This window comes from Calliphora vicina, chromosome 2, assembly GCF_958450345.1.
Source record: "Calliphora vicina chromosome 2, idCalVici1.1, whole genome shotgun sequence".
NCBI lineage: Eukaryota > Metazoa > Arthropoda > Insecta > Diptera > Calliphoridae > Calliphora > Calliphora vicina.
In genome coordinates this window covers 117,239,217-117,254,632 of record NC_088781.1, presented here as the reverse complement: position 1 = coordinate 117,254,632, position 15,416 = coordinate 117,239,217, and the positions used below count along the sequence as shown (strand labels likewise).

The window sequence follows — 15,416 nt, the reverse complement described above, 5'->3', positions numbered from 1 at the left end:
ACCACAGAATTAAATAGTCACTCAATGTTTTTTAAATTCGCAGAAATACAGGCACACTTTATAATGTACACGAATTCACTTGAAAAACACATCACTCAGTTGATGTTTGTTCGAAAAGCGTCTCTGATAAACTAACTAACGACTGCAACCTCTGCCACTATTTATAACACTGCCATCTGCTCTCTAGATTGCTCTTTAACTGTCTAGAGCTTTCTAATACATACGCCATCTGTGGTGTACTTTCTACAATGTTCCTTAACTGAATATTCGAATTCGAATATACGGTCGCAGCAATCAGCGTTGCCAACTTGCGATCAATGGTCAACTGGAAGCATTTATTCAATGTTAATAATGCCCACAGATATGTTAAAGTTTGGGCACTGCTATTTGAAAGCATTATGCAACTTTAAATCAGACGTTAAAATCGTTATATTTGAATTCAAGTACAATTTCGTAACAATATTTATACTTTGAATAACTCAGACTCTATTCCAGTTTCTTCCGATGGATCGTGAACTACATTAACAATCGGAATCGGAATTCGGTTAAAGTTTGTCATCTCAGATTGTCAATTTTGTTTCAAAACTGAAGAATCTTATGTTCAAGAAAGTTTAACGTCTACAGGCATTATGTTCACGAAGTCCATCACCATACTTGTGAAAAAGCCAGACCTTAATTTCTGGTACCAATATTATGAATATATTATTTAATCCAACATTGATTCGAATTGGTTCTTCTCTATATAAGTCTATACATTTTCCTCAGTTAGACCTTTGTTTTTTGCCTATAAATTTGAGCTTGGCATAATTTCTCTTCTTGTAATCCCAACGTCTAATGAAGAAATACGTGAGGATCCTTATTCCTACAACTTTCTTTTAAGTAAGTTTCCTGGTTCCAGGCTCCTTATTCATGTCCATAGGTGGACTTTTGTTGCAATGGACTTTTGTTGCAAGTCTTCCTGCCATAAAAATGAATAAACCTTTGGAAATTTAAATTCTTTCATTGGCGATTAATTTCGTCGAATTTCTTTTTCATCTTGCTACATATTTAGGATATGCAGGACTTTCTTTTTGATATTCCTTCTTCGATGGTTTTTTATCTCCTTCTCCATTTTAATCGAATTTTTGTTTGAATGTTTTCCAATTAAAAAAAAAAAAATCATTTAGTTCATGGCATCTTTTACACTTTAATTCGATTCTTATCGCAGTCTCGTTTAACATGAAGAAGACCTTACATCTAAAAAGGAGGAATCGGAACTCTTTACCTTAAGAACAGCTGACTTTATTAAGTAAAGGGTCTTTCCAGGTCATCCAGCGCTCCTAACTTTAAATTTAAATAAAACAAAGTGTGTGTGAGATATGGAATATAACCATGACCTTGGCGCTCAGTTTGACCGATGGCATGAGTTATGTTGGATTTGAGAGCCGCTGTGGTTTGTGGCTTATTCGCATAGATCAGCAACTTAAGAAAACCCGATAAGAAAAAGTGTAACGGGGTCAAATAATACGATCTCGGTGACCAGTTCGCATCACCTCCACGTGTCATGACCATGCCTCAAATCACTCTTATAGAATGTTCAATGTGACATGAACTGTTTGGCACCTAGCGTCGTTCTGTTGAAACCACATGTTATTGGTGTCCATATCATCCAATTCAGCGGAAAGAAGTTGTGTCTATTGATTCGAAAACCCTTCCATTAAGTTTTTTTTGTGCTTTCTTTCGGTTTGTTTGATCAGGTTAGCCATCTCCGTTTAAAATCGACCATACTTTTGGACACCTTTTTTGTGTTCTTCAATTCACTTTTAACATTTGTTTACGTTTGTTAAGTTTTTTCGATCTCACTCCTTACAACAATTTGCCAGTAGTAAACTTGTGTGTAGTTTATTTATTTAATTAAATTGTTGTTGCTATTTATACCCTACACCACCATAGTGGGGAGGGTATTATGCGTTTGTGCAGATGTTTGTAACGCCCAAAAATATTAGACTAACACCCACCTTAAAGTATACCGATCGACTTAGAATCACTTTCTGAGTCGATTAAACGATGTCCGTCCGTCCGTCCGTCCGTCCGTCTGGTTGGCTGGCTGGCTGGCTGTCCATGTAAACCTTGTGCGCAGAGTACATGTCGCAATTTTGAAGATATTTCGATCAAATTTGGTACATATTACTTTTTCGGCCCAAGGACCAAGCCTATTAAAACTGGCTGAAATCGGTTCATTATTTCACCTAGCCCCCATACAAATGTCCCCCCGATATTGGACTTTATCGGTCATAAATGTTTAATTTATCTATGTATCTACACAAATTTCGCTCCAAATAAGTTTTATATATACAAAATTCATGTCACCAAATTTTGTTACGATCGGTCCATAATTAGTCATAGCTCCCATATAGACCCGCTTCCGAAAATCACTTTAACGTGCATAAATCGCTTAAAAATGTTGGTATACACACAAAATTCAACATAGTTAACTTTAATATAGACATAAATCACACGACCTAATTTTATGGTGATCGGTCCATAATTGGTCATAGCTCCCATATAAGGCCCACTTCCGAAAATCACTCACGAATATAAATTATTGATATTTTAAAAGAAAAATATTTTTACTCATTTACTTGGTGTAGGGTATTATATGGTCGGGCTTGACCGACCATACTTTCTTACTTGTTTTATTAGCATTTCTGTCATTTGTCTTATCGTTGTTTTTTTTTTTATTTTAATTTATATTATAATTTTGCATTGTTGTTTTGTGTGTATACAAATCACAACAATTTTATGAATATTTTAAATAATTCAAAACGTTTGTTTTAAAATAGCGCGGAAATAAATCTATTTTAAATTAGTACATGTAGATATAGTACTTGTACATTATTGTTTATTAAGATGTACTATGTAGTTGTAGTTCTAGTTCTTAGTACTGTTGAGGAAGTCTAGTCGAATTTTATATAGATTATTATTTAAAATCGGAACAGCGTCTTCTTAATATTCAGATTAAAGGGTCAATTGATAAGAATTATATGGTTCGTATTGAATTCATGCAAAATCAATCATGATGGTGAAATTTGTTTGACTTTAATTGTTATTTATATTTTTGGGACATATACAGTGAGTGATAATACAATAAAAACATTTTTGAAAACTATTGGGTATCATACTCAAAAATGCGGCATTTTTTTCGATTTTTATACCCTACACCTCCATAGTGGGGAGGGTATAATGCGTTTGTGCTGATGTTTGTAACGCCCAAAAATATTAGCCTAACACCCACCTTAAAGTATACCTATCGACTTAGAATCACTGAGTCGATTAAAGGTTGTCCGTCCGTCCGTCTGGCTGGTCGGCTGGCTGTCCATGTAAACCTTGTGCGCAGAGTACAGGTCGCAATTTTGAATATATTTCGATCAAATTTGGCCCAAGGACGAAGCCTATTGAAACCGGCTGATATCGGTTCATTATTTCACCTAGCCCCCATACAAATGTCCTTCCGAAATTGGACTTTATCGGTCATAAATGTTTAATTTATATATGTATCTCCACAAATTCAGCTCCAAATAAGTTTTATATATACAAAATTTATGTCACCAAATTTTGTTACGATCGGTCCATAATTAGTCATAGCTCCCATATAGACCCGCTTCCGAAAATCACTTTAACGTGCATAAATCGCTTAAAAATGTTGGTATACACACAAAATTCAACATAGTTAACTTTAATATAGACATAAATCACACGACCTAATTTCATGACGATCGGTCCATAATTGGTCATAGCCCCCATATAAGGCCCAATTCCGAAAATCACTCAAAAATATAAATTATTGAAATTTTAAAAGAAAAATATTTTTACTCATTTACTTAGTGTAGGGTATTATATGGTCGGGCTTGACCGACCATACTTTCTTACTTGTTTATCTTTTATTTTGAAACATTTGTACAATAAAAATTTATTCAAAGTATTGGCTATTGTTAGCTGTGACCATTTCCCATCCTTGTGGTAACATATGGATTCCGAGCCAAAAGAACAAGCCAATTTCGGATACTCTGTTTTGAAGTGAAGTGAAAAATTGTTCTGCATCGATTTGCTATAAGGCGGGTTAGGCAAAACAGGTATTTTGATTTCATGTCTGGTATTGCTATTTCATGTCTGGCCGCATATTCTGGGCGTTTTTGGCCAATGCTCGCTTCAAACGAATCTGTTGCGTTGGATACAGACTCCCTGTGATGTTCTGGACAGATTTCAGTTCATAATAGATAGAACACTTTTGGCCTTGGTGTCGATTCAGCTGACTTCACATACGATCTCTTACGTTTCGGGTTATCGTAATGGATCCATTTTTGATCGCAAGATTCTTTACAAAAATGTTTTTCTTTTACAGCGTTCAAGCAGCATTCCAGACATACAAAATCCGTCTTCCAAGGTCTCATTTTCAATTCGTATGGTACCCAATTTGAATCCTGCTGCTTGCAAATATTTAGAAATTGCTGCTCGAGTAGCTCTCAATAATTTTACAAGCTCTTGTTTGGCTGGACTGGGCGATCTTTGTCTTCCGTTTCAAAATCACCACTTCTGAAGCGCACAAACCATATTTAGCATAAGCTTTGGTGAGCAATCGGTGTGTTTCAGTGTCACTTTTTTCAAATTAAAAAAGTAAACAAAACTTCCCGCATTGACTCTTTGTTGGCACAAAATTCGACATTTTAGAAGCAAAAAATTTGTGGTTTAGACTATAATGTTCAATAATTAAGTGGGAATAAATGACAGATATGTACCCTTCAAAATGATATATAAGTTATTAAAAACAAAAACCGCGTTCAAAAGATACGCCATCTATTGTAAAAGTATCTTTGTAACTTTTGCTCAGCGTCAAGACTGGAGTTAAGCAGAAAATTATCTGTGATAAATATTCAATTAATTTATCGGCAGATTCAAAAATTATTAAAAAGAGTTGTGAGACAGGTACTGTAAAAACTCTACATTTAGGATGAAGACCTCGTGGAAATACTCCAATACAAGTTAATTTAACAGCAAGAGAGTTTAAGAAATTCCCAAAAACGACTGCCATGGATGTTATCATTAATTTCAAATTTAAAATCAGTTCTTGAACTGTTAGGCGCAGGTCAAATAAGGTATGTCCAGGCTATCGACTAGCGTAAAAAAACAGAAATGGAATAATGTTCTCTTTTCGGATGAAACCATTTAAAGAGGCAGTGTTGGAAGACTTCCGAAGGGAAAGAGACTGAACCGCACAAACATGATTATAACAAATAGATCATTTAGCACAAGCTTAAATCATCTTAATAAACATTCAGATTAACTACCAATCTCTAGTATGGGTCTCATATCTCTCTAGTTTCCTTGTGGTCTCCATACAATCAAGTCACTCGTTGGTATCGTCTACTTCCCAAAACCTTTGGATGGATGTCTTTGCTTTTATATCTAGGCCATTCACAATAAGATGAATCCTCAATTTATATGTAACTTTTCTTTGAATACCTTCATCTTTGTTTGGATGTTGAAGAGGTTCAACCAGTTCTATTTTCATTATAATATTGACTCGTTAAACCAACCTTCTCCACAATTCCGGAAACTATTGGAAAGCAAACATTTTTAGTTGATTCGCTCATTTGAATGTTTATAAGTTGGTGTTGCTTGTGACAGTTTGAATGTTGTCGAGAGTTCTTTCCTGGAGAAAAACTTTCTGTTGATACTGCAGTCAATGAGTTGGCAATCTTTGGAAGAGTGAGATTCCGGAATGTTTCGGAGCGGAGATTCCAATATGGTTTATAAGTCATACGAAGTTATAAGTGGTTAAAATTTAAGTATTTCAAATATGTTTTGGACTCTTCTTGAGGACCACAGCCAAAAAATTCTTTGAAGTCAAACACAGCATACAATCTGTACATTTTTGTTTCTGTAAAGAAAACCTTGATCTTCAGTTCTCTGACTTTGGTATAGGAAAAATTAAATTCATTCAAATATTTATATGCAAACGGATGTGGCTTGTAAGCTTCCCTTTTTTCAGAAATATAATCTATAGTTGAAATGAGTTAAATTTTTTGAACACGAACAAACATAAGATAAGCCTCAACAAATTAACCATTTTGCAAAGGCAGATATATTCTAAGATCTACATTAGGTAATCTGAACAACCAACGATTTATAATTTAGTTCATTTTCTACTCTACTCTCTATTCCAATTCTGAAGATCAAATAGAGATTTGATCTTAAGAAGTTCTTGAAACCCTAAAATCTTTTATTACTTTCAATAAATTAGAACTATTTTCCCAAAGATCGATTAAACAGGCATCTATAGCAATTCTTCAGTAATTTCATCTATGTTTGTGTGTAAAAAAGATTCACCTAATTATATTTCCGTAGCGGATCCAGGGGGGTGAAAAAATTAATTTTAATTTATTTCTCCAAATGGTTCCGCACTTGTTCTATTTATATGATCAGATTGTTAACTATTGTTTCCTAAACTCTTTGTTTCATTTAGTTCGAAAATTAATGATATCGTGGTATTCATGAGAATACATGAATATTAGAAATCGTAATCCCGAAACTGGAAGACTTTGTTCTTGTGGAACCATCGATAATCAACCGGTTTTTCTGACTAGGTTCGTCAGTGACACATCCTTGAGACCTTTCAGATCAAATTTTAGAGAGTCTTGGTTTTTTCTGTACCAAAGAGGTCCAGAGCATTTGGAATATTCTATAAATTAATCCGTATATTCGATATCGCAACCAAGGGGATATGAATATCCTTTCCTGACACTGTTTTGTCTAAGAACGACCCTTTTGTCACTCTTTCATTAATTTTGTCATTCCCCGGACTCCCCAATATTCTGAAACCAATACTAACTCGAGGGCATGCGAATAACATACAACTCAAATAAAAACAATACTTTGCAACGATAATACTTTGGCGACGAATTTCTTTAACAAGTTAAAATATTTGATGATTCACATTAAGTCTATCAGTTTGCTTCATTTTAAACATGTTTTGGTCAAATGTCTAACACGCCCTCTTTCGGCGTTCTTTAAATAAAGAACAGAAACAAAGAAATATAACAAATTCTGTCGAATTATTTCAATAATTTTGCACGATCATGGATTTTGCAATGCACAGTGATAATTGTTAACGTATCAGTTTACGTTACATTTTCAATCTAATCTTGAATGTATTGCTGCTTTGGTGATGAAAATGAAACACCACATAACTGATCGATATTGTCGTCATGTAGTATGATACAATTTTAGTTTATTCGAAGATTCTAATAAATCATTTTATATTATTTAAGTTAATATGCGTTAGTTACTCCTGATAATTAGATTACGAAATGAATTTTACTCATGTTTGGCGACTTTAAAAGAACACTTTGAATTAGTTTACTAAATTGCTGATCGTTGCCGTTAATACTCCATCACAAATTGTATTTATAAAAGATCTTAAAATTTTGAATCTAAGGAAGTTAGGTTTAGTTCGGTCGAAGCTACCAATAAATCAGCGTTCCTCAAATACAGATCAAAAACAAAGGAAGTATACAATGTCTTTCCAACAACTTCTACGGAATTATTTCAATCATCACTATTATCGATCTTGTAATCGGAGATCGTTGCCACAATATTGTTGATCAGTTAACTTTACATTCAATTTAATATTGGCCATATTGCAGCTTTCATGATGAAACATCACATAAATGATCGATCTTGTCGTCATATAGTATCGCACAATTCATTCAAATGCAAGTCTCTAGGTCGGTTAAATGGCCTTAGATTAGTTTTAGGCGTTTCAATGCCAAACAGATATATTATTTATCCTTAAGAACCTGTTATAGTATGTTAACATTTGATACTATATATCCAGACATCTGTGGAGCATTTCAACATGTGGCTTCTTCTGTAAATCTAATCTCTATGTGTAGAACTACAGACATCTCATCTGTAAAATCTTAAATTATTCGCTTTAACAATAACCGAATAACCACTTAACTCCAAACATCTGGGGATGCATTTCAGCATGTGGCGTCTTCAGTTGATCTAATATCCATGTGGAGAACTTCATACATCTCCTTTGTAAAATCTTAAATTATTCGCTTTTACAATAACCGAATAACCACTTAATTCCAAACACTAAAACTATTCTTAGATTCTGATATCTTTATTTACTCGCATTTAAATTTATAATTAAATTCAATGTGAACTACACTCCTTCCTGCCGCTCAGCCTCTTTTAAATTGTTTTATAAACTTGTGTATAATCATCAATTAATTTCACACACACTCAATATTTCTTTGTCTAAGCATTCTATTCAATTAAGTTTTAAAGCAATTTTCATATATGTAAATGATTTTGCATTTCTGTAGAATTTTATCTTAAGCGTTATACCAAAACGATTAATTTCAATTAATTGATTTTGTAAACTTTCTTTTACAGATTTCCATAAAGATTTTCAAATCATTTAACATTCTTTGAGAGATAAGCAGTGCAAAAAACCAAATAAATAAAACCCCTCCAGAGGGAGTTTTGAAACAAAATCTTTAAGAGCTTTTAAAGCTCCAAAGAACAGCTGTGAGAAAGAAGTCTTAAAGGGGAAAACGCCAACATGAATGTAATGCGTAAATTACGTGGCACGGGTAGTGCACCAGCTGGTAATGGTAGTGCGGGCACCAACAACATCCCAGGTACACACAATGCCAATGGAGGCTCTTCACTGCCCACCGGTGGCAGTGAGGATGCCATGATGGATGCTCGTGTACAAATAAGTTTGCAAACATTGAAAAAACTATTCAATGAATATACCCATCCCAAGGAGCCATTAAGCGAGCAAGAACGAGACACGAAACTGTATCAAATGTTGCCATTATTTTGCAAGGTATGTAAGACTGAATGAAGCCAGCTAGCAAGAAAGGAAGGAAGTGTGCACTGGCAGTTGGTGGCAAAAGGAAAACTTTGTTTTTAATTGTATTATGTTTTCTCTTTTACAGGTTTTCAGTGCTTGTCCTGCTTCTGATATGAGTGAAAAATTTTGGGATGTTGTTGCCTTTTGCCAGCAAGTCTCACGTCTCATGGTTAGCGAAATACGTAAACGTGCCTCCAATCAAAGTACAGAGGCAGCATCGATAGCAATTGTTAAGTTCTTGGAAATTGAAACAACCGAAGAGACAAGTAGCGGTTGGATGCTATTGTCAACATTAAATTTATTAGCAAATGGTGATGTGTCTTTGATACAGGTAAGTGGATTTCTGATGCAGAGATAGACAGATGGTGAGGGAGATGGGTTAAGACAGTTTTTAATGTGTGTCTTGTGTTTGTATTCCACTTGAGAATTGAAAATAATCCTTGCAGGCAGAAAGCAAATGTTTTCAAGTTTATTTAGAAAAAAGTTTAACCTTTTAAAATTAAAAGCATGATAACATGATATAATCGACTGTTTAAGTTTTAATTATGAGTTTTTCAATCTTTCTCGTGTAGATTAACGTATTTAGGTACAGTTTGATAGAAAAGAATTCGAACTTTTATTGGAAAGATGTTGTTATAGGTTAAAGAATAGATTCAGTTCAGTCGAATATTCTATTTGATCCTATCGTCATGTAGTATTGCTATATACTCCTCCTTTTCCCGAAAACTTATACAAAACGTATTGAATCAATTATGCGAGCTGTCGAGTTTGCAATGTCTGGTGATCACTGCCACCTTCATTACGTTTAGGAAACACTTCATTGCTAGCTTTAATCTGAAAACGTTTAACTGAAACGTCAAACACTCCATACCAAATTTATGATAAAAGGATCTCTTAATTTTGTCTCCGTTGCATTCCTTGGATGTCGCGAAGTTTCATTATTTGGTGTCTTGGAGTTCTGGAGATTTGATGAGTTTTATAGCTGGAATGATTCCAACAAATCCACCGATATCAGGTGCAGATGATCGATTAATTGCGAGATAAGTTGTATTTTGCCGACATCCCGTATTTTTAATTATGAATGTTGTTCTATCAGTTTCATCAGGTGAAAAGTTAAGCTGGATTAATCGTACTACTGCATTAAATATAGGTCGATGACTCCCAAATTATTATATCAATTAGAGAAATGAAAGGCATGAGAAATTCGTAAGGAATTTGAAGTCAGTTTATAGCCGTTAATGATTTAATATTACATCATTTCAGGCAGTTTCCTAGGCTCTTGATTAAATAGGTCTCACTATACGAAATCTATGCTCCAGAACACTATTACATTCACAGACCTTAATGACTTTGGAAAACGTAATTTTAGCAAACATTTCCTGGTCATACATGATGTCCTGCAGTCCTTATGTCCATCTGTCTTATATTAGATGATTGGAATGACTAGGCAGGTGACATTTCAGCTGTCTAATCGGCGGCAAATTCCTGGTCTCTTCAGAGAGATGATCCATATTCACCATCTTGACATATGTAGTTGCGATGCGGACTGCATTATTGGGGGCTGTTTGTAAACCTTGCCATTGAATGTCGCTGAGGAATAAGATCCATACAAAGCAGCAACAATTGTTCGTTGTTTATCTAATTAAGAGCATTGGAGTATGTGGAGAGCGAGAAATGTTCATTCAAGATGGTATCAGTAGGGATTCCAAACATCTTTGGAAATATGGCGGTATGATTCATCAAGAGTAGAGGGTTTGACTGGTTTTAGAATAAGGAAATTTGCGGATATCAGGAATCATTCCAATCCACACTTATTCCCATCAGGACCAAGAACTTTCTGATATTTTCCTGGTCTCTTCAGGAAGATGATCAATGTTCACCATCCTGCGATGTGGAGTGCATTATTCGATGCCGTTTGTAAACCTTGCCAATGGATGTCGCTGAGGAATGAGATCCTTACGAAGCAGCAATAATTGTTCGTTGGTTATCTAATTAAGAGCATCTTAGTATGTGGCGAGCGGGAAATGTTCTTTCAGGATGGTGTCAGTAGGGACTCCAAACATTTTGGGATTCATCAAGAGTAGAGGGTTTGTCTGGTTTTAGAATGGGGAAATTTGCGGATATCAGGAATCATTCCAATCGACACTTTTTCCCATCAGGATCAAGAGCTTTCAGATATTATCCTGGTCTCTTCAGGAAGATGATCCATGTTCACCATCTTGCGATGCGGAGTGCATTATTCGGGGCTGTTTGTAAACCTTGCCATTGGATGTCGCTGAGGAATGAGATCCTTACGAAGCAGCAATAATTGTTCGTTGGTTATCTAATTTAGAGCATCTTAGTATGTGGCGAACGGGAAATGTTCTTTCATGATGGTGTCAGTAGGGATTCCAAACATTTTGGGAAATATGGCGTTATGATTCATCAAGAGTCGAGGGTTTGACTGGTTTTAGAATGAGGAAATTTGCGGATATCAGTAATCATTCAAATCCACACTTTTTCCCATCAGGACCAAGAGCTTTCAGATATTTTCCTAGTCTCTTCAGGAAGATGATCCATGTTCAACATCTTGCGAAGCGGAGTGCATTATTCGGGGCCGTTTGTAAACCTTGCCATTAGATGTCGCTGAGGAATGAGATCCATACAAAGCAGCAACAATTGTTCGTTGGTTATCTAATTAAAAGCATCTTAGTATGTGGCGAGTGGGAAATGTTCTTTCAGGATGGTGTCAGTAGGGATTCTAAACTTTCATCAAGAGTAGAGGGTTTGACTGGTTTTAGATTGAGGAAATTTGCGGCTATCAGGAATCATTCCAATCCACACTTTTTCCCATCAGGACCAAGATCTTTCAGATATTTTCCTAGTCTCTTCAGGAAGATGAAGAAGATGATGAGAGTTTTGAGCTGAAGATAATGTTTTCATCGTCACCGTACTACAAATCTTTTTGTCCAGTTCTGCACGGCAGTTCACAAGACAAAATATTTTTATATTTAATCCTACATTTAATAGATTTGTTCTCTGAGGAATCCATGTTGGTTATTGATGTGTAGCATCTTAGTGATTACGGAAAGATATTTAAGTTCTTCAGCCATCAATATAGAAGAATAAGAGATAGTAGTTGATCAACCTTTAGCCAAATATCATTAAAATAGTATTCAAAACAACACCATTCGAACTGAGATCAAATAATCTTTATTAATTTTAAAGAATAAACTAAAACTTCCATTTTTTCAGGTTATGACAGCCGCTGCCGTGCCCTCCACATTGGTTAAGTGTCTCTATCTCTTCTTTGATCTGCCCGCAGTAGAGGATGATTCACCCTGCGAGACACCCAGTGATTTTAATGCATTCGAACGTCGTACACTGTTGCAAAAAGTGTTCGTGCAACTTTTAGTGAAATTATGTTCGTATCCTTATCCAGCCGAAGAACTGGCGAGAATGGATGATTTGACATTGCTGTTCTCGGCCATAACCTCACCTTGCCCAACACACAATATAGTGTGGCGTAAAAATGCCGCTGAAATATTAACCACCATATCGCGACATGGTCTAACCGATGCTGTAGTCAGTTATATACATTGTAAGTTTGAACTTTAAACTAAAGGATTTGCGAAATTTAATACTTTGTTTTTTTATGAATTTTTAGCCAAAGGCTGTATGGCTTTATGTGTGGATAATATGCGTCGCTTAACATTTGGCAATCCCTTGGAAATAGTGGAAATGTTTGTTACCGTATTTTGTTTTTTGAAAGATTCTAGTCAGGTATCGCAAATATTATTGGATGATTTTAAAGCTTCGCAGGGTTATATATTCTTAAGCGATTTTTTGCTCAAGTAAGTTCTTTTTTATTTTGTGAAAAGCTTTAGCTTTAAATATGTTTTTCTCTTAACAGATTTGATACATCACGCACTCAATCCATTGAGGTGCAGGCTGCCATACGCAATCTGGTCTTAATGATTTCATCGCTTTGCATGTGCGGTTTTAATGAATTGCGACCGCCACAAGCTCAAATTAATGCTCTCTTTAAAATGCAAAATTTCCAAATGCCTCAAGCCTCCTCCCGAGAAACTTGCGTACGCAACATTTATGCCTTTCAGGTCTTGCAAACTGTTTTCCTGAAAGCCACCTCTACATCATTGTGTTGCACCATTTTGGATGCCATATCGCGCGTATATCATTCGGAAAATGCCAACTATTTCATTTTGGAATCGGAAAATACTCTTAGTCAATTTACGGAAAGAATCCATTTGAAAGGCTCCCAAATCCAAGAGAAATTCTTTGATCTATTGGAATTCATTGTATTCCAATTGAATTTTGTGCCCTGTAAAGAATTGATTTCACTGTCGTTGCTGTTGAAAAATAATCACTCGACTAGCTGCAGTATATTGTGTTTGAAAACTCTATTGAATATATTAAGGCATAATAATGTGTTTAAGGATGTCTATCGGGAGGTGGGCATATTGGAAGTGTTTGTTACGTGTCTTAATCGTTATAGTGAACATGTTAGAAAAATTACCAAAGATGATGAAAGTGCTGTACTGGAAACGGAACAGGAACAGGAAGATTTGTCCGATGGCATGGGTAAACATGTGTTGGAGGCTTTAACCATACTGCTTAGTGGGAATAACAATAATGCCAACGTTTTTAGGGAGTGTGGCGGTGCCAAATGTATACACGATTTGGTGAAATTTAAACATTGTCGTCCCCAAGCTTTGGGTATAATAAGAGAGCTGATTCTGTCCGCCGGGGGAGATGATGATATGCTGTTTATACTTTCCGTTATGCATGCTGTGCCTCCATATCAGGTGGAGTTTAAAATACAAATACTCAATATGCTTTTAGGTTGCCTTAAAGATTCTCATCGTACTCGTACCGTTTTTCGAAAAGTGGGAGGTTTTGTCTATTTGACCAGTGTGTTTGTGTCATTGGATGGCAAACTGTGTGATGAGAATTTGTCATCGGAAGAAGAAGGTGCGGAAGACCAGCTAATACCCCAAGATGATTTGGTATTGTTGCTGCAAATGGTTTGCCAAACATTGGCCACTGCTATGCGTTTTGAACCGGCAAATGCCAAGTTCTTTCATCAGGAAATTTGCACCGCTTCATTGTGTGATACTTTAAGATTATTGGGCTGTTTTGGCAATCACATGGAACTTCCAGAATTTAAAGGCTTCTATAAGTCCGATGTGGTTACACAGAAATATTATCATGATGTGTTTTCAGGTGATATTTTAAATTACAGGTAACCAGAAATTAAAAATTAAACACAAACAAAATCCTTAACAATTTTTGTAATTTCTTTATTTTAACAGTTTTAATAACTCCATACCCCGTTCATTATCCTATGTGTGTGTCGTGTATCGTCTTTTGTACAGTATTGCTTTGGATAATTTTGAATCTCCCAACTTGAATAACATTATAACTCTCTTCAACGATCAACATAATCGTTCACCAACCAAAGAATTGGCCATAACGCCTGCTCATCCCAATCAATTAAATCTCACACAACCCACACCCGAACCCAGAATTGTTCATCCTGGGGTAGTGTTGTGCATGCTGCAGCTTTTACCTAGTGTTACCCATCAAGAACAGCATACCTTGGGCATAAATCTGCAAGTTTATCTCAGTGAAATTATAAAATCTCTGGTACGCAGTGAACGCAATCAACAGATAATGTGTGACTATGGTTTGGCCGGTCAGCTATTGAATATTTCTCGAAAAGCCTTATCTGAAGAAATCAATCCGTTACATGTACCCATGCAATATATATTGGAAAGACTGGCTGCCCAAGCTTTACAACCTACCGAATTGAGAGAATTTCTACGTCTAGGCGAACCTTTATCCTGCTCTGACATTGATTTGTGCAAACCCTACAAAATGGGTGGTCCCGTACCCTTGACACGCATCAAGACCTTAGTATCCATGACAACACCCAGAGATTTTCGCGCACATGGTTCTAGCACATTACCACCATTCGTGGAAATGGATATGTCAGCCGAAGGCTTTGGCTGTTTGTATTTACCATCATTGGCTCCCCAGGCCACTGCCACGGCAGGTGGTACTATAGATTCGAATACTATTGGTGGCATAGGTTCAGGCGATCGTATCTTTCCACCACAAACTGGTTTATCTTTTTCAACATGGTTTTGTGTGGAGAAATTTTCCGATCCCAAATCAGATCCACATTGTGTAAGACTGCTGACATTGGTGAGAACAATACACAATCCCAGAGAGGAGAATTTGGTGTGTCTATCGATATTGCTGTCGGCCAGAGATAAGGCTATTGTGGTGTCAACACAGGAAACATTGGTGACTCCAAGTAAGAGTAAGTTCGTTCTGTGAGTCAACTGTAGGTTTTTTAGGAGTTTAGGAACATGTTGATTCTTGGGTCTTTTGGGAGTGTAAGAAAAAGCTCATTTGTTTGTAAAATAGCAGCAAGTTTAATCGTGACGTATAGGAACAATGTCAATCGAGTATCTTTTGGTAATTTAGAAGTACCTCAGTCGTG

The 15,416-nt window shown here is 35.9% G+C and overlaps 1 protein-coding gene across 3 annotated transcripts in view; it reads left to right on the top strand.

The window, feature by feature from the left end:
- The window catches only part of bchs (WD repeat and FYVE domain containing 3 bchs), a 65,451-nt gene that overhangs the window by 29,623 nt on the left and 20,412 nt on the right, over positions 1–15,416 (top strand). For 2 of the 3 annotated variants that reach the window (XM_065499708.1, XM_065499707.1), the window contains exons 2-7: positions 8,443–8,881; positions 8,994–9,239; positions 12,143–12,488; positions 12,555–12,741; positions 12,801–14,150; positions 14,221–15,233. In XM_065499708.1, coding sequence (XP_065355780.1) covers positions 8,612–8,881; positions 8,994–9,239; positions 12,143–12,488; positions 12,555–12,741; positions 12,801–14,150; positions 14,221–15,233 — 3,412 coding nt within the window. In that variant the 5' untranslated portion in view covers positions 8,443–8,611. The remainder of the gene's footprint in view (positions 1–8,442; positions 8,882–8,993; positions 9,240–12,142; positions 12,489–12,554; positions 12,742–12,800; positions 14,151–14,220; positions 15,234–15,416) is intronic. The other variant, XM_065499709.1, reaches the window with a different exon arrangement.